At 44.9% G+C, this 26,158-nt stretch overlaps 1 protein-coding gene across 6 annotated transcripts in view; it reads left to right on the plus strand.

Moving 5' to 3' along the window:
* The window catches only part of DNAH9 (dynein axonemal heavy chain 9), a 392,191-nt gene that overhangs the window by 299,278 nt on the left and 66,755 nt on the right, over window positions 1-26,158 (plus strand). For all 6 annotated transcript variants that reach the window (XM_030534286.1, XM_030534283.1, XM_030534284.1 and 3 more), the window contains one exon: window positions 25,940-26,133. In XM_030534286.1, the coding sequence (XP_030390146.1) occupies window positions 25,940-26,133 (194 nt within the window). The remainder of the gene's footprint in view (window positions 1-25,939; window positions 26,134-26,158) is intronic.

A 26,158-nucleotide genomic window follows, 5' to 3' on the forward strand; every position in this document is an offset into this window, starting at 1 on the left:
CCAACTGGCACTGTATAAAATGGCAGCAGTCTAGGGCTGTGCACAGCCCTGTGCATGGTAATACTCAGGTTCCTCATTGCAACATTAAATTAAACATACTCCTACTTGACACTGTTTTTGGGGTGCTTTGTGGAGGATCATCCCCCATTTTTCTTCCCTCCCTCCCTCAAGGCAGGCTCCCTAGCCACCCATCACTGAGGCTGTATTTCAGTGGAGGAGGGCTGGATGAGATTCCTTTCCAGACTCATCAACACCACTTCTTGGAGGCCAGAGGTAAAGATCACTTCATGCAGATTTGGTGTACTCCCAGCCCATCAGACACAGTTCAAAATGTAGTCTGATTGCTCATCTGTTCCCCAGGTACTTCACACATCCAAAACCTACTGTTCACAATTCTACTCAGAAAAGAGATGTAAAAATGGCACCAGGAGGTCAGTAGTCATTATGTCTCATTGATTCTAGAGCAAGTTAGCTTAGTTTATAATATTTTTTTCTAATTGCACATGTTGCACACTTAGCCTGGGATCCAAGAGTCAAGCTGAGCACTTTCCTTCTCAAGCATCCTTCTGAGCACTTTCATTCTCAAAGATGCTTGAGAAGGGAAGTGCTGCTAATACATTGAGCCGTTAATACAATAGACCTGTGCCACTAATACATTAAGCTGTCCAGTTCCTCCATGACTTATGGTTGCTCACTAGTTGTGGTACTTCTTCCCAAGCAATGCCAGTTCTGTCAGTACCTTCTGTTACTGTCTTCTGCCAGTTCCTGTTTAGCCTTCCTTGCTTTCTCTCTCCTTGCTTTGGTACCCAGTTCAGTACCCTCTTAGCATGTCTCCCATCTTCCATATGGTGTACACGTCTCAGCCACCTGAGCAGTCTTTCTTTGATACTTTGTAGCATCTCCTGTTCTGACAGCTCCCTTATTCTTGTATTTGTTGTTTTGTATTTCTGAGATATTTGTAATATCTTCCTCAGCCGTCTGTGATGGGCAACATCCAATCTTTTTTTGTTAGCCATTGTCATCAGCCATGTCTCTGCTCTGTATAGCAGCATGCTTAGTACAATCGCATAGTATAATTGGAACTTTAGTTTGGTGTGGAGAACTCTGACCAGATGTTGTTGTTCATCCTTCCAGAAGTGGTGTTTGCATCTCATAGACTCATAGACTCATAGACTAATAGGTCAGAAGGGACCAATCTGATCATCTAGTCTGACCTCCTGCACAAGGCAGGCCACAGAACCCCACCCATCCAATTTTATAACAACCCCTATCCCAGGATCGAGTTATTGAAATCTTCAAAACTGGTTTGAAGACCTCAAGCTGCAGAGAAACCACCAGCAAGCGACCCGTGCCCCACGCTGCAGGGGAAGGCGAAAAACCTCCAGGGCCCCTGCCAATCCGCCCTGGAGGAAAATTCCTTCCCGACCCCAAATATGGCGATCAGCTAAACCCTGAGCATGTGGGCAAGACTCACCAGCCAGCGCCCAAGAAGGAATTCTCTGCAGTAACTCAGTTCCCATGTCATCCAACATCTCCCTGCAGATCATTGAGCAGACCTATCTGGTGGTAATCCAAGATCAATTGCCCAAATTAACAATCCTATCATAACATCCCCTCCATATACTTATCAAGCTTTGTCTTAAAGCCAGGAAAGTCTTTTGCCCCGACTACTTCCCTCGGAAGGCTGTTCCAGAACTTCACTCCCCTAATGGTTAGAAACCTTCGTCTAATTTCAAGTCTAAACTTCCTAATATCCAGTTTATACCCATTCGTCCTCGTGCCTACATTAGTACTAAACTTAAATAATTCCTCTCCCTCCCTAACGTTAACCCCCCTGATATATTTATATAGAGCAAGCATATCCCCCCGCAGCCTTCTTTTGGCCAGGCTAAACAAGCCAAGCTCTTTGAGTCTCCTTTCATAAGGCAGTTTTTCCATTCCTCGGATCATCCTTGTAGCCCGTCTCTGAACCTGTTCCAGTTTGAATTCATCCTTCTTGTACATGGGACACCAGAACTGCACACAGTATTCCAGATGGGGTCTCACCAACGCCTTGTATAACGGTACTAACACCTCCTTATCCTTGCAGGAAATACCCCGCCTGATGCATCCCAAAATCGCATTTGCTTTTTTAACAGCCGTATCACATTGGCGACTCATAGTCATCCTGCTATCAACCAGCACCCCAAGGTCCTTCTCCTCCTCCGTCGCTTCCAACTGATGCGCCCCCAACGTATATCCAAAATTCTTATTATTAGTTCCTAAATGCATAACCTTGCACTTTTCACTATTGTATTTCATCCTGTTCCTATTACTCCAGTTAACAAGGTGGTTCAGATCTTCCTGAATAGTATCCCTGTCCTTCTCCGTGTTAGCAATACCCCCCAGCTTCGTGTCATCCGCAAACTTTATTAGCACATTCCCGCTCTTTGTGCCAAGGTCAGTAATAAAAAGGTTAAATAAGATCGGTCCCAAAACCTTGAGGGACTCCACTAGTGACCTCCTTCCAGCCTGACAATTCACCTTTCAATACGACCTTCTGGAGTCTCCCCTTTAACCAGTTCCTTATCCAACTAACAACTTTCGTATTCATTCCCATCTTTTGCAATTTGACTAACAGTTCTCCTTATCTCATACGAATATCTTTATCTGAGTCACCTTTGAATGTCATCAAATTCTCCAGGTAGCAGAACTCGTCTACCTGTTCGATTTCTTTTCTATTAATGTACAACTTTGCATCTGTTGTCCGCTTTCCTACCTACATAATCTTGGTTTTCTCTGCATTTACTTTCAATCCCATTTTTGTTGCTTCCTTTTCTGCCTCTGATGTAAGGGCAATCATTCCATTCCATGTCATATTTAGTAAAGCAATGTGGTTGGCCAGTCAAGGTCATGTAACTCATTTTGGCTAATGCATTTTACCCTGTCCACTATGTCTTTTGTTTTCAGCTAATGCACAGCGAATTGGTCATAGCACACACCCTTGTCCAGTCACACTATCAAACCACTCAGTCAAGCCTGTATCTGATCTTACTGCTCATGTACTTCCATCATATAAACTCCTTATTACTTTGGTCAATGTATCTGGTATTCCATAGTTGCTAGCCATATTACACAGGTTCTCTGTGTCAATACCATTGAAAACTTTCTTAAAGTTGATTAAGATGGATTTTTGATGATCTGTCAGAGTGAATATCTGTTCACAACATAATCTACCTGGATAGAACCCAGCCCGTTCTTCTCGTAATATTTCATTCACTAACTGCTTCATGCTGTTCAGCATAAAAGTAGCAAATACTTTGCCTGAGACTGATAACATTGCAATACTTGTCCAGTTCCTGCACTGAGTAAGATCACCCTTTTGGGGGTAATGCTTAATAATACCATCTTTCCATTCCTGAGGACCATGTTCTGCTTGAATTCTGTCAACACCAGGGGCTTTCTCCTGTTTGAGACCTTTGATGGTGTCTAGTGAGGCAGAGTAGTCTCCCTCCTGTATGGAGATGGTTAACTCCCCTTGGTGGGCACAGCTAACCCCATCCCGACCTCCTCATAGGAAGCACAGAGACAGGGCAGGAAATATAAAAGCAGGGCCCTGCAGCTCAGTTGGGGCTGGACTAGGGAAGGAGGCAGATGTCATTCCCAGGGAGCTGAGCCCTCAGCTGAACCTACGATTGACAGTGGAGAGAACAGGCAAACCACTGCCCCAAGAGACAGAAGACCGTGGAGAGACACTGTAGGAAGGGCCGCCTGACACTGAGACTGAGAGCCAAGTCTCAGTGGCGACAGAGCAGTGCCAGCAGCAGTTGGTAAGAAATAACCCAGGGAAGCAAGACGTTGGTCCAGTTGTGCTACCAAGACATGAAGCAACAGCCACACGTTTCCATACTGACCCTATGGCAGGATTGCCAGTCACTTCTAGGGCCCTGGGCTGGGACCCAGTGGAGTAGGGTGGACCCAGGTCCCCCTACCCTCGATGCCAGTCCCACACGTGGTGCTGGCTGTGCACTCACCTTAGGCCAGAAGGCCTGAAACATAGACTGTTGCTGTTTGCCCTGGCCTGGAGGCTGAGGGCAATAGACTTCTCAAGTGTTCCGCTCACGCTTACCTGTCAGAGCCACAGACAGTGGCTGTTTGCCCCAGCCGGGAGGCAGAGGGCTATAGACTGGTTAAGTGCTTAGCCCACGCCCAGGGGTGAGACCGGGAGGCCAACGCTACCAGCTGACTGGAAGTGTGCCTAATCCTCCTGTGAGAGACCTGAACTGCTACTAGGCCAGCTTGCACAACCCCACCCAATGAATTCCTATGCTAACTTCTTGATGCGGCCAGAAGGGGGTACCATCACTTTGAGAGGGAAGAGTGTTACATGGCTGTTTTAATTTCATCAGGTGTTATTGGTTCCTCTTCTATTTCTAATTTAGCATTGGCGTTTCTCTCAAATCTGTCCATGATCATTAGCTCTGGACAGTTCAATATAGAATGGAAATGTTCTTTCCATGATCTGACTTGTTCTTCATGCATTTTCAATGTTTGTCCATGAGAGTCCCTGATGGGCATCATCTGCATTGGTTTGGTTCTTTCTCAGTGGCCCTTCATTATTCTATAGAACTTTTTGAAGTCTCTTCTCTGTGCTGCTGCTTCTGCCTCTGCAGCCATCTCCTGAGTCCCCGGCATTTCTATCTTGCCTATATCTCTTCCTTATCTTGCTCATTTTCTCTGTATCTTGCATCCACCCATAAGAGTTCTGCCTGTGTCTTGCACTGCTCCTTTTTTACCTTCAGAGCTAACTACCTCTTTTCCTGATGTCACTACCTCTTTTCCAGATGTAATCCATGCATCTTTCTTCCACCCTCTTTAGTGGCCCACTTCCTTCTCTGTTGTCTCAACTACCATTGTCTTCCACGTTTTCCTCCCACTTTTCTTTCCACTTCCACTTCTTTCATGTAGGTGAAACTTTACTGCAACAGAGACTGTTCAGTTAAGTTAAACCAAACCTTGAGGACTGTAGGTGCAGAGGGAGCTAAAAACCTAAGTATGACAGATCTCAGCAAAAGCCAAATGGATGCAAAGATCTTGAGACATTGAATCCTGATGAGTAAATTATGAAAGAGCAGGCATGTGGATCATACATACTTTAATATGTAACCTGGCACAGGTTACATGAGAAATGAAAAAATACCATCTGAATATACTTGGTGTTGCTGAGACGAGATGGGTAGGGAGTGGCGAGATGGTGTCTGATGATGCTACGTTCTTATACTCAGGAGGAGGAACGCATGAAATAAGTGTAGGAATTATGCAGGATAACATCACATTGAAGACCCTGCTGTTTTGGAAGCCAGTCAACAACAGAATAACAATAGCCAAGCTGCAAACAAATGCAGCAAGTGACATTGAAAAGGACACATTTTGCAAGCAGATGCAGCAAATATTGACTCGTGCCTAAACATGACACCAAGTTGATGATAGGTGTGCAACAACTGCACTGTCTGGGAAGGTGTCATGGGTACAGCAGTGGAAGGTATCTGAACTGATCATGACGAATGGCTCTTGAATATCTGTGGCACAAACATAGAAGACAGTCTCTTCCAGAACAAGAGGATTCAGAAGCCCACATGGAGATCACCAGACAACGTGACTGTGATGGGTTTGGTCACAGAAACTCCCTCAAGACTGTCACTAGATGTGCTGGGATACCACTGAGAACAAACTCTTCTGCCAGAAGAGGCTTCTCTTCATTCCTGTCTTGCTGAGTTAGATACTTCAATCAGCTTCAGCACAGACCCAGGGATTGGGCCACACCTATCTTCAGTTCACTGAAACTGAGATCCACACAGCTCAGGGGCTTCTTAGTTAACAGAGACTTTCCCAGCATCCACTATTCAGTATTTCTGGGAGCCAAACCCTGAATAAATCTGTTTTACTCTGTATAAAGCTTATACAGCATAAACTCATAAATTGTCCACCCTCTCTAACACTGATAGAGAGACATGCACAGCTGTTTGCTCCCCCGGGTATTAATTACTTACTCTGGGTTAATTAATAAGCAACAAGTGATTTTATTAAGTATAAAAAGTAGGATTTAAGTGGTTAAGTAAGAACAGAACAAAGTAAGGTTTCAGAGTAGCAGCCATGTTAGTCTGTATCCACAAAAAGAACAGGAGTACTTGTGACACCTTGGAGACTAAGAAATTTATTTCAACATGAACTTTTGTGGGCTACAGCTCACTTCTTCAGATGCTGGTTCCATTCTATGCATCTGAAGAAGTGAGCTGTAGCCCATGAAAGCTTATTCTGAAATAAATTTCTTAGTCTCTAAGGTGCCGCAAGTACTCCTGTTCTTCTTAGAACAAAGTAAGTTACCAAACAAGACAAAACAGAACACGCAAATCTAAGCCTAATAATCCATTAAGAAACTGATTACAGATGAAATCTCACCCCCAGAGATATTCCAATAAGCTTCTTTCACAGACTGGACTCCTTCCTAGTCTGAGTCCAGCAATCACTCACACCCTTGTAGTTACTATCCTTTGTTCCCGTTTCTTTTAGGCATTTCTTAGGGGTGGAGAGGCCTTCTCCTGAGTCAGCTGAAGACAAAATGGAGGCATTTCTAGGGCCTTTTATATTCTCTTTCTTGTGGGTGGAAACCCTTTTGTTCTCCTGTGCAAAATCACAGCAACAAGATGGTGTTTGTATCCACCTGGGCAAGTCACAGGTCCATGAATAAGTCAGCTTTTTGCAAGCTGACGCCATTGTTTACATGTTAGCTTGAACGTTCATAGGAAAGCTCAGATGCGGATTGGCATCTCCCAAAGTCTTTTGTCAGTTAAGTGTTTCTTGATTGGGCACTTACTGAGAATAGTCCAAATGCTTCACTGAGGCTACTTAGAATCAAACACATTGAGATACAAATACATAGCCAATATTTATAACTTCAAATACAAAAATGATACACACATACAGGCAGCATAATCATAACCAGCAAACTACAAACTTTCCATATCACTTGATCTCCTCTGTACAAGTTCTGGTGCAACCATAGGACCCTGGTTGCAACAATGATCTATACGGTCACAGTGACTGTCAACCAAATAGACCATATGTATATCTCAAGAGATAGCACCTTCTGTGAGGGATGTCAGAGCCAGCAAAGGAGCAGGTGTTGGCTCAGATAATTATCTCTAGCGGCCACATTACAACTTAAACTCAAAAAAGATCACAGAGATGAACAAAAAGAGTGTTATAGCAGTAGAGGATTTCAATGACAAAGAAGTGCAGATCAGACTCCAGATTGCCTTTAGCAACTATTACAGTGTTTTGCAGGACCCGGCTGATGCTGAAGTTCTCAAGCAACAGAACTGGTAATAAAACTGCTTCAGTTATAGTCCCAATGGTCACATGCCCTGGAGCCCAGTCTGAGTGTGGATCAAGAAGAAAAGGGATTGGAATCTGTAGTACAGAGTTTATTAGAAAATATCTTGATTTTTGCATGTCTCTGTAGTTAGCTTTAAATATGAATAATTAGGCAAGAAACTTTATTAAGAAGGAGTTAAGAGGAAATGCTAATCTTTCTGCATAAAACATTCTTTTGAAATAATAGATGAATCAGTCTGACTTGGGTGAAATAAGGGGGAATGGGGCAAAATCAGTCTTATGATGGAAAGAAGCTAGCTATAACAGGTTGCAAAAAAGAACGAGATAAGTTCATGGAGAGTAGGCCCATCAATGGCTATTAGCCAGGATGGGCAGGGATGCTGTCCCTAGCCTCTGTTTGTCAGAAACTGAGGATGAGTGACCGGGGATGGATCACTTGATACCTGTTCTGTTCATTCCCTCTGGGGCACCTGGCATTGGCTGCTGTCAGAAGACAGGATACTGAGCTAGATGGATCTTTGGTCTGACCCAGTATGGCCATACTTATTCCAGTGATTGCTCATGTGTATTCCACAATAGGTGTGTGTGCTCGCCACGTGCACTGGTACTGGAAGTTTTTGCCCTAGCAGGCAAGGTCCTGGAAAAGATGAAGATGGACAAGGCCTGGGTCCTTCTGATTGCCGAGGCATGGTCTCGACAGCATTGGTACGGACCCTCACGGGTCTGGCATTCGCCCCGCCGTGCCATTGCTGTCCAGCCCAGACCTGATCTCCCCCTAGCAGTACCCATAGGCCCTGGACCAGGGCCACTCAGCCATCATGGCTGCTCAGTAGTTAGGTAGGAAGGAAAGGACGTGCTCTGAAGGGGTTCAGTGCATCCTCCTAGAAAGCAGGCGGCCCTCCACGTGCGAGCCTACTTGGCAAAGTGGTCTCATTTTCCAGATGGGCAGACAAGCGGGGTGTTTCCCGGGTGGCCACCCTGATCCAGCTTATCCTGGACTATCTCCTTCACCTTAGAGCCCAGGGCCTGATGCCCACGTCAGTCAAGGTGCACCTGGTGGCCATATTGGTCTTGCATCTGCCAGTGCAGGACCACACCGTATTCTCCCATGCTAAGATTGGCCAATTCCTTAAGAGTTTAGATCATCTCTTCCCATATGTTAGGCCCCCAGTCCCTCAATGGGACCTAAACTTGGTGTTGGCCCATCTCACGGGGCCCCTGTTTGAGCTGCTAGCCATGTGCTCCTGGTCACACCTCTCATGGAAGGTGGCCTTCCTGGTTGTGATTGGCTAGGCAGGTATCAGAGCTCAGGGCCCTGACCTCCGAGCCCCCGTACATAGTGTTTCACAAGGATAAGGTCCAGCTCCTCCTACACCCCTCGTTCCTCCCAAAAGTGGTCTCCGCCTATCACATGGGTCAGGACATTTTTTGCTGGTCCTCTGCCCCAAGCCCCATGCGTCTAGTGAGGAGCGCCGCCTCCACACGCTGGATGTGAGATGTGCTCTGGCCTTTTACCTGGAGTGGACTAAGTCATTCAGGAAGTCCTCGCAACTGTTCGTTGCCTCGGCCGAGCGCATGAAACGTCAGACAATCTCCACTCAGCGGCTCTCCAACTGGATCACCTCATGCATCCGTTCGTGTTATGACCTGGTGGGAATCCCTCCACCACCAATTGTGAAGGCACACTCGACTTGGGAGCGTGTCAACTGCCTTTTTGGCCTACGTCCCCATTCAGGACATTTCTAGGGCTGCCACGTGGTCTTTAGTTCACACATTCACCTCGCACTATGAGATCATCTCCCAGACCAGGGATGATGCCAGGTTCGGCAGAGCTGTACTCTGTCTCGAGAATTTGTGAACTTCTACCTACCTCAAACAGATATAGCTTGGAATCACTTATTGTGGAATTGTCATAGTATAATTCCCAAATCTGGACCTTAGCGTCCAAAATATGGGTACTAGCATGAATTCCCCTAAGCTTAATTACCAGCTTAGATCTGATAGGCTGCCACCAATCAGGACTTAAGTAGAGCGCCTGATAGACTCTGGTGTCCCCAAACCCTTCCCTGAGGACCCCCAAGACCCAGATTCCTTGAGTCTCACAACAAAGGGAAATAAACCATTCCCTTCCCCCTCTTTACCTCCTCCCAGATCTTTCCCACCCTGGGTACCCTAGGAAATCACCGTAATTCAAATCCTTGAATCACCACTTCCCCTCCCTTCTTCCCCGGAGAGAGATACACAGATAAACGCCGAGAGCAGGCTTTTCTTCCCTCCTCCCTTTCCTTTCTCCCACCAATTCCCACCAATTCCTTTCTCCCACAGACTCAAGTCCTTTGAGCCTTAACTAGGAGAAAAAAATCAAACAGGTCTTAAAGCAAAGCTTTTAATAAAAAAAGAAAGAAAAAAGTAAAAGGTTTATCTCTGCAGTTTAGATGGTAAACAGTACAGGGTCTTTTAGCTTATAGAAAATGGATAAACAGCCTTATCCAGAAAAAATACAATTTAAACTATTTCCAGCAGACTACACATTTGCAAATACAGAAAAACAATGTAAAAGCCTATATTGTCTTTCTACCGTTGTACTTACAAATTGGAAACAGAAGTTTAGAGAGCCCGGAGATTTGTGTGGTACCTCTCAGAGCCCAGAGAGAGAACAGACCAAGAACAAAGGACTCACACCCAAACTTCCCTCCACCCAGATTTGAAAAAGTCTTGTTTCCTGATTGGGTCCTCTGGTCAGGTGTTGTTTGTTAACTCTTTCCAGGTGAAAGAGACATTAACCCTTAGCTATCTGTTTATGACAGGAATACACATGAGCAATCGCTCGAAGAAGAAAAGACAGTTACCTTTTCTGTAACTGGTGTTCTTCGAGATGTGTTGCTCATGTCCATTCCACATCCTGCCCTCCTTCCCCTCTGTCGGAGTTGTCTGGCAAGAAGGATCTGAAGGTGGGGGGGGGGGAGTGCGCAGCGCCCCTTATACTGCACCATGGGGGTGCCACTCCAGGGGTCGCTGGGGCACTCCCCTATGGGTACTGCTAGGGGAAAAACTTCCAGCACTGGTGCATGTGGCGAGCACACACACTTATTGTGGAATAGACATGAACAACACATCTTGAAGAACACCACTTATGGAAAAGGTAACCATCTTTTCTTCAACTGAACTAGAGAGAGATTAGTATTTCTCCACAACAGCCAAATCATAGGAAACCTGTGATCTCCTGTTAATGTGGCTTTTTACAATTCAGATTATTCTGTGGCTTAGGATAAAAATGTATATATGTCCTCCATTTTCATGGTGCAGTGGATCAAAATCAGCTCCTTTTAGAATAACTTGATTGTAGGTCGCAGACCAGAGACACTCAGGGTACGTATATATTGTAGTAAGAGATGTGATTGCAGTATGTGCATACCTCAGCTAGCTTTGTTCCAGCTAACTTAAGTAACAATAGCAGTGAAGCCACCACAGCACAGGCAGCAGCAGGGTACAAGCCATCCAGGACCCTGGATACGTACTCTAGTGGCTAGCCTGTGCTGTGAAACCTTCACTGTTACTGTTGTCTGAGCTAGCAGATCAAAGCTAGCTCAGGTATGTCTACATGTGCTGCACTCATGTCTCTGACTGCAGTGTAGACATACGCTCAGCCTGGGGCTGGATGATGGAAATTGGTCTTTGTGTACCCACGGTGGAGAAATCCCACCTGTGCTGTGTCCACTGCTGCTCCCCCTCCTGTGTTCTGATGGTGGGAGGGGACAGCTTTAAGTCCTACCTTGGTCTTTCTGGGTGAAGGTGCTGAATTACCTCATGCTCCAGCTGCCACATCCCTTTTTTTGGGAAACACTCATTTTTCTCCCATCTCAATTATTTCCTCTCCCCATCATTGTCAGCCCCAGGTGGACTCTCTGCCACCATCACCCTCTGCTAGGGCTGTAATAAATATTGTTTAACTTTGAACTCTCCTCTTTTAATCATTTCTCCACCTATGCAATCCTATTTCTGTTGACTCTACCCAGGCAGTTTTTGGTCTTCTTTATGTATATGCCCATTTCCAAGTCTGATTTCTTTTGTGATATTTTCTGCAGCCTCTATTTCTTACTGAAAGCAAATGCATCCCATAGGATAAGTAAAACTTATTATAATAAGTAAGAATACACCTGGCCAACTAGGATTACTTTTTCATCCCAATCACTCCCATCATCTCTTTCTGAAAAGGAAGAATTTTCATTATGCAGATATGAAAAAGGAACTGAAAGGATATAGTTTAATAAATGTGATGTCAAATAATAAGCTCTAAGTATGAATTCAGCTTTCGAGGAGAACAGCAGTAGTCAAAGTAGCATATTAACTCCATATTTATAATTTTGCAAAATGCAGATGATAAGATTGTGCATGTGGTTTATGAGATAAAATACTGAATCATATATTTTGCATTTAAGAAAAAACTGCTTTCTTGACAAAGGAATTGAAGACTCTTCTTTGCTTCTCCCTCTGACTACTTTTTAGTCACTTAAATTATCCATTCTTTGCAAAGATTCATTTTGACACAAACTGCTGCATATATATAATGCACATTATGTTCTTTGAAAAACTGCCAGGGCCTTTTGATCAAGTGGGTCAGATATAAAAGGCTTGCAGCTCATTGGCTACATTGTATGTTCAAAATATTAATGACAGAATATCACAGTCTTAATTAAATCCATTCCATGTATTCCAATAAATATGTAAGGGTATTTATTGGAATATCTTTGATAAAACTCTGTAAAGCCCAGTGGCCGAGGCAGGCTAAGGGGCAGTCCAGAATAGTGGTCAGGTGTGTGTGGGTGGTCAGGTAGCCGGGAGGTCAATTAGTATCAGATGCGTCCAGTACAATCATCACAGTTCTCATAGGGGTCGATAGCCAGAAGATCCAGTCCAAGGGACCAGGTCAGTGAGTTAGGGATGTGAGGTCAGGTGAGGCAGCCAGGCAAGGCGGTCTATGCAACAGCCTGTAGCTCAGACAGCTTTCTCTTCCTGTTGGGGTCTTTGTGTGATCCATATATCCAATGAGAATGATGTCTGTGCAGCCAAACAGGGGCCTGGAGTGTGGCTGCTGTGGGTCTGTAAGCCTTTAGCACTAAGGCTGTTGGTCAGAGGCAGTGGCTCAATGTGCTGCTGTGGCATGGAGGCTGTCTAGAGACTAAGCAAGCCTGGGTTCAATATTGGTATCCTCACATCACCCCCGTGACATTGGGGGTTCCAAAGAACTGGATTTATCCAGGTGAAAAGCTCCAGTCTTTTCAGGAGTGTGCACAGAATGGTTTTGTTCCCAGAACTGCACCTGTGGCCTGTACCTTTCCCACTCAACAGGTAACATATCTTTCTTCTTCATATATGGGAGTCTAGCATCTGTTGGACTAAGTACTACTGTCATCTAGGAGGTTGTGTGCAGTGTTGTTGTAGCTGTGTTGGTCCCAGGATATTAGAGAGATGAGGTGGGTGAGGTAACAGCTTTAGTAGTGCTGTATATCTCATAAGACATCATTGGTTAGATGCTGAAAGATCACGGCTATGTTAGTAAGTCTGAAATGCATCAGTGCGTATTTAAAGGGGCCTTACCGACTACCTGAGCAGATTCTGACTAGATTGTATGCCCCTCTGATGTCTAACTTGGTGAATACCCAGGCTGCTCCTACCTGGCCCAGGAGCTCTGGGCTCACAGTAGTGAGTATTGTTTCCATATGGTGATTTTATTTAGGGTATGGCAGTCCACACGTTTTTCTTAAGGAGCCATCTGTCTTCTTCACGAAGTGGACAGGGGCCTTGGCTGGGAGCATAAAACACAGGATAAAACCTGTGGAAGCCCATTCTGTTGCCCGAGCATCTCCCCCTGTTTCCGAAGCCTGGGCAAGGTGTCCAACCTGCGGTTCTGGTGGCTTGAGCTTGAAAATCAGGAGGTAGTTGTCTCAGCAAAACTTGGAATGAAATGCCACAGTGTTCTGACACCAAGAGATATGAGGGTCATGTTTTGTCAACCATGGGATTCTTGAGTATCAAAGGAAAGGGTGGGGACCAGATCAGGTTAAACCGAAGAAGCTCATGGTGCTCCTCAGCCATCGCCTCCAAAACTGTAGTTTCTTGACCGATGGGGCCGGAGGCAAGCAGTGATCCATCATCCATCTCAACTAAATCAGTAGCGTTCTTAGGCTGTATTGGTAGGCCTGATAGCATCCATGAAGTTATTGGCAGCCACAGAGTCAATCAGGACCTTCTCGGTGGGACGTACCTGTCCAGAAACCCAGAGCTGAAGTTGTAGAGTTGTAGGTGTGGGACATTTTCAAGATGTCAGGCCAGGCACCTGTAATAGGTTGCTAGAGGGAGCTTTGTGGAGTTTTCCCAGTGTTGCCCAGGCTTGACCCCCTTAACAAGGCTGGGTATGGTCATTTCCCAGAATCATGCAGTTCAGGGACTTGTTAGGACAGACATACACCACATGGCTGGTGCCAGCACTGTAAAAATATAAGTTTTCATGCTGTGGCATTCCCATTTGGAAAGGTCCGGTCAGGACGGTCAGGCCTGTATTCACCTCCTTGGGGAAGGAAGCCTTTACAAGGGTTGTGGGCAGTGTCTGGATGTGGGATTGAATCCATTTCCTCTCATGTCACTGCTCACTAAGTCAGGTGTTGCCTCAGAGACACAGCTCATTAAATGCATCTTGATCAGCAGCAGGCTCCATGCAGGCAAGCTCATCTTTTATTTCCTTGCTGAGACCAAGATGGAATTGGTGTAGCTGGGCTGGCTCATTCCAAGCTATATCCATCATATAGTTCTGTTAAAAGTACTGTGGGTTTACATCCTGAAGGTCAGTGTAGGGGGTGGGGCCTCAGAAGACCTTCCCACTTGCAGTTCTGTGATCTGTTCCCTCAGGATGTGGTTTTCCACCCAAAGCTGATCCACTGTGGCCTGTAAGGCTTGGTTTTCCACCTGTAGGCAAGTGATCTGCTCCTGGAGGCTCAGCGTACCCTAGCGCACCCCATATCTGTGGATTCCATGCCTAGGAGGAGACTAAAGTGATCTTAGCAAACTGTAATGCCTGGTGGCCAAGGTGGGCCAGAGGGCAGGTCAGAGCAGTAGTCAAGTGTCTGCAGATAGTCTGTTAACCAGGAGACCATTTGGTATCAGAGAAATTCAGGGCAACACTCAGAGTTCTCGCAGGGGTCAGTAGCTGGAAGATACAATCCAAGGGGCTGAGTCAGTGGGTTAGGGAGGCAAGATGAAAAGTCAGGTCAGGCACGGCAGCAAGGCAAGATGGTCTAAACAGCAACCAGTGGGAACAGCGTGTTTCTCGGTCAGCTTCCACTTCTTGATGGGGTCTTTGTGTAGTTCAGGTACCTAGTGAGAATGCTGAAATTTGGGTATGTCACAGTGGTGGGCCTTTTGCACCTAGATTGTTGGTCAAGGTGTTAGTCAGGGTAGGGGCCCAGGCTGCGACAGATGCATCTGGGAGGTGAATGCCTGGCAGCAAGGATGCTGTTCTGGGAAAAAGACTGCTAAGCAGATAAGGAGTCCACCTATCGAGGAAGGGGAAGAGCATATTTGAATACTGAGGGTTGACTAGGTCCAGAGGCCCCATGCTGGAGGCCTCGTGGCCCTGCCTCACCCTGCCTCAGAATAAAAAGAGTGAGAAGTCCTCCAGGCAGCCTACTAGGGCTTCAGAGGAATAGCCAATAAGAGGGGCTGCTGGAGAGACCAGGCAGGAGCCAGAAAGCCCCTGTATAAGTCAAGCAGCAGAGGACTCACCTCAGTTGCTGTGTGGAACTTGAGGAATGAAGACCGGATGACTGACTGGAAGAGAAACAGGACCATGGACAGCTCCCTGCAGACAGGACTGAAGCCCAGGTTGCTGAAGACCTGTTGCCTGGCTGGTGGGAAGAGCAACAGAACCATGAAGAGGTCAGTGCAGGCAGGCTGAAGCCCTGGGGAACTGAGCACAGGACCTGGCCAGGCCAGCAAGCATGCCGAGATCTGCCCCACTGGTCTGCTGAAGAATGAGCCCAGGGAGGCCTGCTGAAACACCACCAGCTGCGGGTACTGAATGGGCCCTGGTTGGGTGGTTGAAGAAGACAGTGCCTCTGGGAGAAGCCATAGAGCTACGGCACCATACCAGGGCCGTGAAAAGCACTTGGCTTCGTACCCTGGAATGGGGGACAGAGTGTGTGGCTCAGCCAGAGGGCTGAGCTGCTGAAGATCTGCCAAAAGAACGTTGGCCAGGGGGTGAGGCACTCACAAGAGGTGAGTGCCACCTCAATGTATGACCAAAAACCAAAAATAGACTCTCACTCAACCGAGAAAAAGGGGACCGTACATGAGAAGTGGGTGCCACCCTGTGAAAAAGAACTGTATATGCAGGCACTGTTGGCCAGAGAAAGGGGGCGCAAGCGAGAGTTCGGGTTCTGACCCCATTACAGATACAGACTGGCTAATTGAGTGATGAGAGCTTTAAACTAGGTTCAATGGGGGCAGTGACAAAAGCCCACAGGTAAGTCAAAAACATGGAGACCTGGGAGAAGGATCAAAATCTTGGGGGAGCATGAGCTGTTACAGTAGGGATAAGGAAAAGACCAGAGAGAACATTAGGGGTGGGGGCCATTTCAATATCTTAGATGTCTGTATACTAATGTGAGAGGTATGGGGAATAAGCAGGAAAAACTTGAAATGCTGGTTACTAAACACAACTATGACATAGTTGACATTACAAAAACTTGATGGGATAATACACGTGACTGGAATATTGGTATGGAAGGGTACAGCTTGCTCATTGGGGAAAGGTAGAGAAGAAAGGGAGGATGTGTTGCCTTATGTATCAAAGATGTGTATAAACTTGGAATGAGGTTGCGCAGGAAAGAGGAGGCAGAGTTGTTGAAAGTCTCTGTTAAGGATAAAAGAGGAAAAAAACAAGTATGATGTCATAGTAAGAGTCTACTACAGACCACCTAATTAGGAGGAAGAGGAGGATGAGGCTATTTTTAAAAGAACTGACAAAATCTACCAAAGCACAGGACTTGGTGGTGATGAGGTCTGTTGGGAAAATAACACAGCAGGGCACAGATTATCCAACAAGTTCTTGGAGTCTATTGAAGACAATTTTTTATTTCAGAAGGTAGAAAAAAGCTTCTAAGGGAGAGGCTGTTCTAGATTTGATTTTGACAAATAGGGAGGTACTGGTTGAGAATTTGGGAGTGGAAGGAAGCTTGGCTGAAAGTGATCATGAAATGATGAGTTCATCATTCCTTAGAATGGTAGGAGTCAGTTTGGGCAGTTTTTCAAACAGACATTATTAAAGGCACAATAACAAATTATCCCACTGAATAGGAAAGATAAGAAGTATGGCAAGAGACCAACCTGGCTAACCAGGAAATCTTCATTGATCTGAAACTCAAAAAAGAGTCCTACAAAAAGTGGAAATTAGGTCAAATTACAAAGGATGAATATAAACAAACAACAAGTATGTAGGGACAAAATTAAAAAGGCAAGGGCACAAACTGAGATTAAAGTAGCTAGAGATGTAAAGGTAACAAGAAAACATTCTACGAGTACATTAGATGCAAGAAGGACACTGAGGACAGGGTAGGCCCATTACTCAATTGGGAGGTAGAGGGAACTAACAGAAAATGTGGAAATAGCAGAAGTGCTAAATGACTTTTTTTGTTTCAGTTTTCACCAAAAAAGTCAGTAGTGATCAGATGTCTAACGTACTGAATACCAGTGAAAATGAGGTACGATCAGAGGCTAAAATAGGGAAAGAACAAGTGAAAAATTACTTAGACAAGTTAAATGTCTTCAAGCCACCAGGGCTTAATAAAATACATCCTAGAATACTCAAGGAGGTGACTGAACAGATATCTGAGCTAGTAGAGATTGTCTTAGAAAAGTCATGACAGACAGATTCTAGAGGACTGGAAAAAGGCAAATATAGTGCCCTTCTATAAAAAGGGAAAAAAGGACAACCTGGGAACTTACAGACAAGTCAGCTTAACTTCAGTACCTGGAAAGATATTGGAGCAAATAATTAAGCCATCAATTTGCAGACACGTAGAAGATAATAAGGTGATAAGTAACAGTCAGCATGGATTTGTCAAGAACAAATCATGACAAACCAACCTGATAGCTTTCTTCGACAGGATAACAAGCCTTGTGGCTGTGACAGGGGTAGCGGTAGATGATGTATATCTTGACTTTAGTAAGGCTTTTGATACTGTCTCTCATGACCTCCTCATAAACAAACTAGGGAAATACAATCTAGGTGGAGCTACTATAAAGTGGATGCATAACTGGTTGGAAAACTGTCCCAGTAGATTAGTTATCAGTGGTTCACAATCAAGCTGGAAGGGCATATTGAGTGTGGTCCCCCAGGGATCTGTTTTGGGTCTGGTTCTGTTCAATATCTTCTTTAATGATTTAGAAAATTGCATAGCGAGCACGCTTTTAAAGTTTGTAGCTGATTCCAAGCTGGGAGGGGTTTAGGGAGAGCTGGACCATGTGCTTGTGTCCCTTACCATCTTGGCTAATAGCCATTGATGGACCCATCTGACTGAAATGTTCTGTGCTGCATGGGAACATTTAGTTATTCATTTTAACCTGTTAACTGAAAGAATTTTTATATCTGATTGAACTGTTCCTATTAGCAGACTGATACTGGTCTCCATCTTAATGTTTGCTGCTGGGCAGATCAGAGATGAACCTCTGAAGTGGTGACTTCTTGCCTGGCTGGCAGCATAGATATATGGCTTCTCCAGATGCTTCCATGCCTCTTACAGTGATTCCTGAAGCCTTTGTGGGTCAAACAAGGACATAACCTGCCCAGACTGGGGGGTTATTTCTAACCCACCATCACAAATATGGATTCTGCTGTCCTGGGATTTGTTGATGCAAAGGTCATGTCCATTTTCTAGAAATATTAATCCACTCTCTAGATGGAGGGAAAGGTGTAAAACATCACAATATAGGCAGGCACACCAGATGTAGGGTTTTTTTGAGGGTGTGTGATGGGCAGATTAATCTAATTTCCTAGGGTTTTAAAATAAGAAATACATGTGACAGGTTGGATCACAGAAACCCCTTTGGTAACTGCCAACTGATGTGCTAAGACTACTTCTGCCCAGTCAGATTCTGTATCTCACCACTGTAGAGTATATTGCAACATCTTTATAGAAGCCATTCTTATTTTGTTGTGAGCATGCCTATGTGGTACTTGGAATCAGTGCAATATTTTAATCAAGTATCATTATTTGAATTTTGAGTTGTACGCTAAATATGTTTGTAATTGTAGTCGGCTTCATTATTATACAAAGATTAATATAAATGTTAATGAAATTACCTGGGAGGATGAGTCTGATCTGTTCAGTGGGTTACCAACAGCAGAGTCCTTCAGGAGGGGTTACAGATCCACATGATATCCATAAGTGCTGATTCTACAGTATGATCTTCAATATGTACTAAGCCATTTAGCAAGACAGCTCTGTTGTATCAACCAGGCAAGGTACTAACAAACTTCAACAGGACTTTATTTTTAAAGTGGAAACCTCTACTAAGCTGCTGCTGCACCCTCTGTAACTCTCACTCTGCCTCCTAAACTCCTCCCCCCTCCTTCCTGTTTCCTGTCCTTTCAGACTCCCAACAGCCAATGCTCCCAGTTCTAATAATTACAAGCAACATCTAAACACCACAAGCTCCTAATTGGCAATTCACAGGAAAAGGCTCAAGTGCACATGCTATGTCAGCTAAGCTTGGTAATAACTTTGCCAACCAGATCTCTCTGCTCCAGTCTGTGTATGGAGTCGGAGAGGGGGCAGGCAGGGAGGGAGCTGAGAAATTTGGCTTAACACATCCATCTGGGGCCAAGATTTGCCCCTTTTTGGATATCTGCTCTTAAACATGAAAGACAGGCAGAGCTGGAGAGCCGCACTTTTAGAAGGATGACAAACTCTAGAAGGATCAAAAGTTCCATGGAGATTCTGTTCACAGTCCGTCAGAAGGTTAACATATCCCAGGTTCCAGAGCTATGTGCTATCAGCTCAAGATTAGCATTTATCCCAAGTGTAATTGGGTCACCTGCTGCACAAGCTCCCCCTCACGACCTTGGATGGCTCTGTGGTGCCTGACCTTAATTTCACCTTCTGTTCAGGGCACTTTAGTCACTCCATACAGTTGAAACATTCAAAGTGTTCCCCTTCTGGGGTCCAAATTATTAAATCTTGCAGAGCTTCTCAAAATAAAACTCAAACAAAACAGTCTTCACTCCAGTCCCAAGCTGGGCGCAGCCCTTCCTTCCTGAGGATCTGCCTTCCTGCTCTCCCAGCAGTAACTCCCCAGCCTTCTTGACTGGCGTTAAGCCTTCTGGTCCTGGAGAGGACCCAAGACCTTTTCCGTCTTCTTCGAAAGCCTCCTTTCCCTTTGTGTCTTCTCTGCTGCTGACGCAGGGCCTTGCAGGAGAACTCACTTTCTGCAGTGTCTGCAGACATCTACTAACACACACCTTTTCTCTCTAGGCCTCTTCCTTATCTACCTTAGACCTGATTCAGCCACCTGACCCATCTGTCACATGACATAATTCATTGTTACTCATCCTCTCCATCTGGGGAGAAGAGCTAAACTTATCACAAGTGGGACCGAGGAGCAACTCCCCTTACGGGGCCAGAAACCCTGTGACACCAAAGTATGGACACTGGACAAATAGCAGATTGTATGTTATAGAGGTGCTGGTCATAGCCACAGAGTGTTAAGAATGATCAGTTTTGTTCTTGAAGCAAGAATTCAGCTTATTATATATGAAGAATACAGCATATCCTCAAATGTACACCGCTTTCTGTCCCCCTCCTCCCCCCGAAGCAGGGAAAGTGGTACGGGATCACCTCACCCACAGAAGTGGCAGGAGGGGGCCTCTTCAGTACTTACCCCAACAGCTGGAGTGTAACTGCATGGGTGGGTACATGAGCAGGACTTGCCACATTCAGAGTCCTCTGCAGAGGAGGTGTTGGCAGGGCAGCAGGTCATTTGGGGTGGCACAGTTCTTGCCTTTCTGAGCTATAGTTTCAGGTAATCTGCAGACTCGGGCAAATGCCCCTGAACTGATTACACTCAGGGCATGTTTTCAGGATTTCAGGATTTTCTTTTCAACCATGAGAACTAGTGACTCCCTTTAAAATAGAACCCAGGTTCTGATGTAATCGCATGACTCCAGGACATGAGGCCTGAGAGATGAGCCTATAATGCCTGTGCCTTAATCCCATTCTGGAGTTAAGAGTAAATTTAAAAGCAATCCAGACATGTTAGATGATGGAAATACAAAGTTCACACACACTGCCACACCCTTAACTTCGCCCTTGAGTGGCACCATGCAATGACCATATGATGGCAACATTGTGGTCTCAGGTCAGATGAATTTTATGGATAATTTTTCATTCTTGACTTTTTTTTATTAAATGGAGATATCCACACAAATGTACTAATACTAACAGCCTCAATCCTGGAGTCCTTACTTCCTAACTCCTTACTCAGGCTTCGCTGGGACTTTCATGATGAGGTCCATCACTCCTAGAACATGCACTACTGGCCAGCTAAAATGGCAGCAGATGGTAGCCTAGGAAGGGGGGTGCGCATGAGCTGAAGGAGGTGTTTGTACAGGGTCACATAAATTAATGGTGCTATGCACACTTTAATCCCAATATAACAGTAATAACTTAGTCAAGGGGAGAAAGTGGTGAAGGTTTTGAAGGAAGACGGGGGCATAAGGTGCAGTGAGCTTGTCAGCCTCTATAAAAGTAACGAGGATGATTAAAATGTACCTCTTGTCTTGAGTGCTGATTGAAGTTTGACAAACGCATCATGTCTTTATTTTTACCATCATTAGTTTTGTACTCCTGAGCTGAATAATTCAGGTAGTGCAGCTAAACAAAAACAACACCTCTGGCAAATGAATAATACAAAACAAAACCTAGTCTGGGAAGATGGCAAATATCCATCATTATCTAATCCTTCTAGTTAACATTATTCAAATGGAATAGTTCATTTGCCAATGTGTCAGCTTCCAGCACAACCCAATTTATCAATCTTAGCTGGACATAGGCATGGCTTTACCATCCTCCGTGGAGCGGTGTATCTCGGGCTCTGAGGATGCTATCTTCCCTGAGGAGCCATGAGCAAACCCACAGCAAATGGAGGAGAGAAATGGGAAAATACATTTACACTCAAGAAAAAAGACCTTTCTAATGCATATGGAAGGTATAAGGCCATAGAGTTTAAGGCCAGAAGGAGTCATCAGATCATCTAGTCAGAACTCTTGATACCGCAGGCCACCACCACCACCCAGCACCTGCTAAATTCAAGACTAAATTTTTTAACTGAAATTAAACCAAAGTATTACTGCCCCTGGGAGACTACACAGGCACAGAATGGAAGGGATTGAGTGCCAGTGCCCAAGATAGCAATGCAGTGGTAAGAAGAGCCTTATAATATCCAAGCTAGTTAAGCTGGATATCAAACACTGAACATTAACTCAGCAGTTCTGCTTTTGCCAAGTACTAAAAGTTCAAACAAGGACCATAATGAACTGACTGCATGTTCTTCCCCTAAGCACTGCTCTAAACACATCATGGGATGCTAAGCTTGTGGGGAGTCTTTACCTTATTTCCACTGGGGAGGCCTGCATCTCAGGCCCATTGGTGGAGTAATACTACGGCACACTTGGAGAATTCATAGCTTGGACAACTAGTTACATGCAGAGCTTGAACTTTTAGAACTTTGGAATAGAAATGAACATTCCCAGACCGCAGATATAATCTTGCTGCTGACACTGAAATAATTTGATTTGCCATTGGCTTCAGTTACAGCTAGCCAGGACCCTGTAAGTTTTCACAGACTGCGCTGTGTGCTACCCCTGCCACTCAGAAAGAATTACTTCTCAACATTCACAAAACTGCCAGTTTTTCTTCCTTAAAGTCAGCCTTTGCCAAGATGCCTATACATTACTACTGTCTGGCATTGGCTAGCCTGGTGGCTACCTGTGACCATTAGCAACACTGTAATGAGCAATTTATGCAAACACATCTGTGTCCACAATCATCTTGTCCTCCTCATTTGCCTGTTTATTCATCTATCATGCACTGTTTAAACCTTAGATTGGAAGCTCTGTGGGACTGTTTGTGTTACTCATTCATACAGGGTCTATTACTAAAGTTGGACACTTAGGCACAATAATAACAATAATGATGAACAAAGTAAGGCTATTTTTAGTCACCTGACAAGTTACTGGACTGGAGTGAGTGAGCAGAATTTTGCAAGGTTAAATAAAACAAATGTAAAGCCTATAAATTACGTATATTTGTGTTGCTTGTTCCTTTCTCCTCACCTTTGTGTATTGGATCTTTCCTTAAACGTAATCATAGGGACCATAGTGCTCTGTGCTGAGAGCCTCTGCTACTACCTTATATTTACTCCGAAAAACTGTTCAAAGGTGCTCAATATAAAATAGTGACACTACAGGAGCAATCTCATGTTAAAAACAGTATACTTTATAAAAACATATCTCACAAATAATACCCTAGATTGTTCAAACTGCTAGAGTGTTTAAAATCTCCCTTGCTTTCACAGTGTTGCTTATTCTCACAATTCTGTCATGAGTCTTGTGGCATTTGGGGTGTTTCTTAAAGCCGCAGAGGCTGGAAGCCTGGGATTAGGTGACACTCTCAGCTTTCTCTTTCTTTTTTTTTTCCCCCAATGGAAGTTTCTAGTGCTCAAGGTGAGGGAGAAAAGCGTGAAAACTTGAAACTAAGTGGACCCAAAGGGCTCAAAAAGCAGAAGGCATATAAGAAGACTCCACATTTTATTATTATTTTTAAAAACCTCATTTTTAAACAGTCTCAGGATTTGGGGGGCCCAATTCATGATTTTTAAACACTTGGGGATGGCAAGCAGTTTGCTGTTGATCCTATTTTACTTGTTTATATTATTAACCTCAGGGTGGGACATAGACTTGTCCCACCCTTTGTCACTTTCAGATTCTGACGCAACAGAACAATGCTGTAGTGTCTGGGTTGAAAGTATACAGGGGGAGGGTTATCTGGGTTGTTTTTAAACTATTTCCATTAAAACTAAAGATTAAAAAAAATCCATGGACCTATTTCTACTTGTCTTAGGTTGTGAAAATCTCATTTTAGCAACACTTACATTTTGGGGCAGATTTGACCTGATAGTGTCCTTAAAAATGACTGCATTCAGTGATAAGAATAAGTATTCTCTCTGTGGCAAATTGCCGGCACTATTTTGATGGGTCTCGCGCTTTCTCTTCTTTGGCGAGGGTTCAGGGCACCATTTCTTGCCCCTGCAGTGGAATGTTAACTGCCCCACTAGTGTCCTAGAGGAGGGGAGTGGAGAGGGAGGGACCTGGGCCCGCCTTCTACTCCAGGTCCCAGCTCAATGGCCCTGAGGATAGTGGTAAACCACTTGAACTGACACTTCCTTCCCCTGGGCTACTTTTCTCTCCTGCCCTTCAGCTTGTGGGGGGCTTCCTGCCCTCCCGCCCTCCCTCTGTACAAGCCATGTGCCCCTTTACCTAGGGTCTTTGACTTCTTAGCTCACCACAGCACTTCTCCAAACTGTCCTCTGCTTCCCTTCAAACTGTTCTCTGCTCCAGCACCAATTCCTCTCTGCTCCAACTCCCACACTGTCTGATTGACGCAGGGGGGTTTTATCATGTGACTGGCCTCAGGTGCTGTAATTGGCTTCAGGTGCTCTAAATAATCTATAGCAAGCTTTCTTGCCCTTACAGGGAATAAGGCTCCCTTCTAACCCTCTCCTGCTGCCCTCTGGCCATGCTGTATCACACTCTTCAATAAATACACTACTGTAGGCCTTTATGTATCTGGCACTGGAAGATAAGTTCTATAAAGTAACAGTGACACCAAACCTTTGAAGTTGTTCTTGTGCTTAAAACATTCAACCCATTCCCTGGAGGCAGCAGCCCAGTGAGGCATTGTGTGTTGCTGCCCCATCTGCCTGGAGCTTCTCCTCATCCCTTTGAGACACACTCTCACATCCTCATCTCTCTGTAAAGCTCTCCCTTTCTCTCTGTCCTCAGATCGACTCTCTGCGATACTGCAGATAAAGGACACAATGTAAATATAAACTAAATTGAATTGTGATGGCAAATGGTAATTTTTTCTCTAAGGAAAAGATTAGCATGCCCCTTGTATTTGCTACAGTGAGGACAGAGGAGGATTTTATTTTGCATATGCGAATATGTGAAATTCACAGACCTAGAGCCTCGCCCCATCAGGTTTTGAACCCATTCATGACTCGGATGTGAGACTTCTGACTCGGATGTGAGACTTCTAATGAAAACAAAAGCAATACAGCAAGTTGTGCTGGTAATTCAGTAGGTGGAATTCTTCTCCCTGAGATAACATTGATGCGGTGCTTCTAGAGTGACCAGATGTCCCAATTTTATAGGGACAGTCTGATTTTGGGGTCTTTTTCTTATATAAGCTCCTATTACCCCCCACCCCCTGCCTCGATTTTTCACATTTGCTCTCTGGTCACCCTAGGTGCGTCTTTGCACTGCTAGTGGCCTTGTGCTGCTCTAGGGGCCACCTTTTGGGTGAGACACAATTCAGGGCCTTCATACTTGCAACCGTTAACAATGCTCTGGCACCTTTGCAAGAGAAGGAGCAATAGCCCTGGTCTCTTCCTGGCCACATCCCAGCTTGGTTAATACATTCTGTCCTCTCCATTACCTCAGCGGCTTAATTGGAGAAGTTATTCTCCACTTACCCTCCTCAATGCTGTTGGTGCAGAATGGCTGTATTTCACAGCTTGGGGAGTGGTGCCTGTGTGTGTACTCATCAGCACTATTTTTGAGCTTCTACCTTCTGGGAAGAGTAATGTATTATGGCTGTTGGAAGCACTTAGATATGATGAGCACTAACATGAGAAGCTGGACAGGCAGAGAGAGAGTGTGTATGTGGGGAGAGATAGCAAGTGTGTATGGGGATAGAAAAAGACGGATTTATTCTGAACTTCCTCATAGTTCAGGGGGGTCCAGAATTTGTTTTGAGCTTATAGGTAATATACTTTGCATTTACAGAGTTAATTTCATCCTACATGACCCTATGGTTCTATGATTCTAAGAATCTCATGCACTTTATACATATAATTGGGGCCCTGATTCAGGACAATGCTTAACCATGGGTTTAAGTCCCATTACCCTTAAAGTTAAGTACATGCTCAAGTGCTGTCATGAATAGGATGCCTTCCTGAATCCAGGCCTAATTCACTAAGCCTCACACCACACCTCTGAGATATAATACTGTATTCTTCACCTTGTACAGATGGCTTAACTGAGCCATAGAGAGGCTAGATGACTGACAACAAGGAAGTGAGCCAACTGGGAATAGAAGCAGGAGCCTGGCTCCTTGGCTTCTGCTCTAACCACTCCAACATAGCAAAACTGTAGCAGCTAGTAGCTGTCAGAAATGCTTCCCAGGGGCACGTTGTATTTCTGTCCTAAATGGAGTTCACTGAACTTTTCCAGAGCCTGTCATCTATGGAGGAATTCCGGAACCTGGATCGGGATATTGAGGGATCTGCCAAACGCTGGAAAAAATTTGTAGAATCTGAATGCCCTGAAAAGGAGAAGTTCCCTCAGGAATGGAAGAGCAAGTCAGCTCTGCAGCGTCTGTGCATGTTGAGAGCCATCCGGCCTGATCGCATGACTTATGCTGTCCGGTAAGGGTACCCAGTGGCCATCATT

The sequence above is a fragment of the Gopherus evgoodei genome, chromosome 15 (assembly GCF_007399415.2).
Source record: "Gopherus evgoodei ecotype Sinaloan lineage chromosome 15, rGopEvg1_v1.p, whole genome shotgun sequence".
NCBI classification, from domain to species: Eukaryota; Metazoa; Chordata; order Testudines; family Testudinidae; genus Gopherus; species Gopherus evgoodei.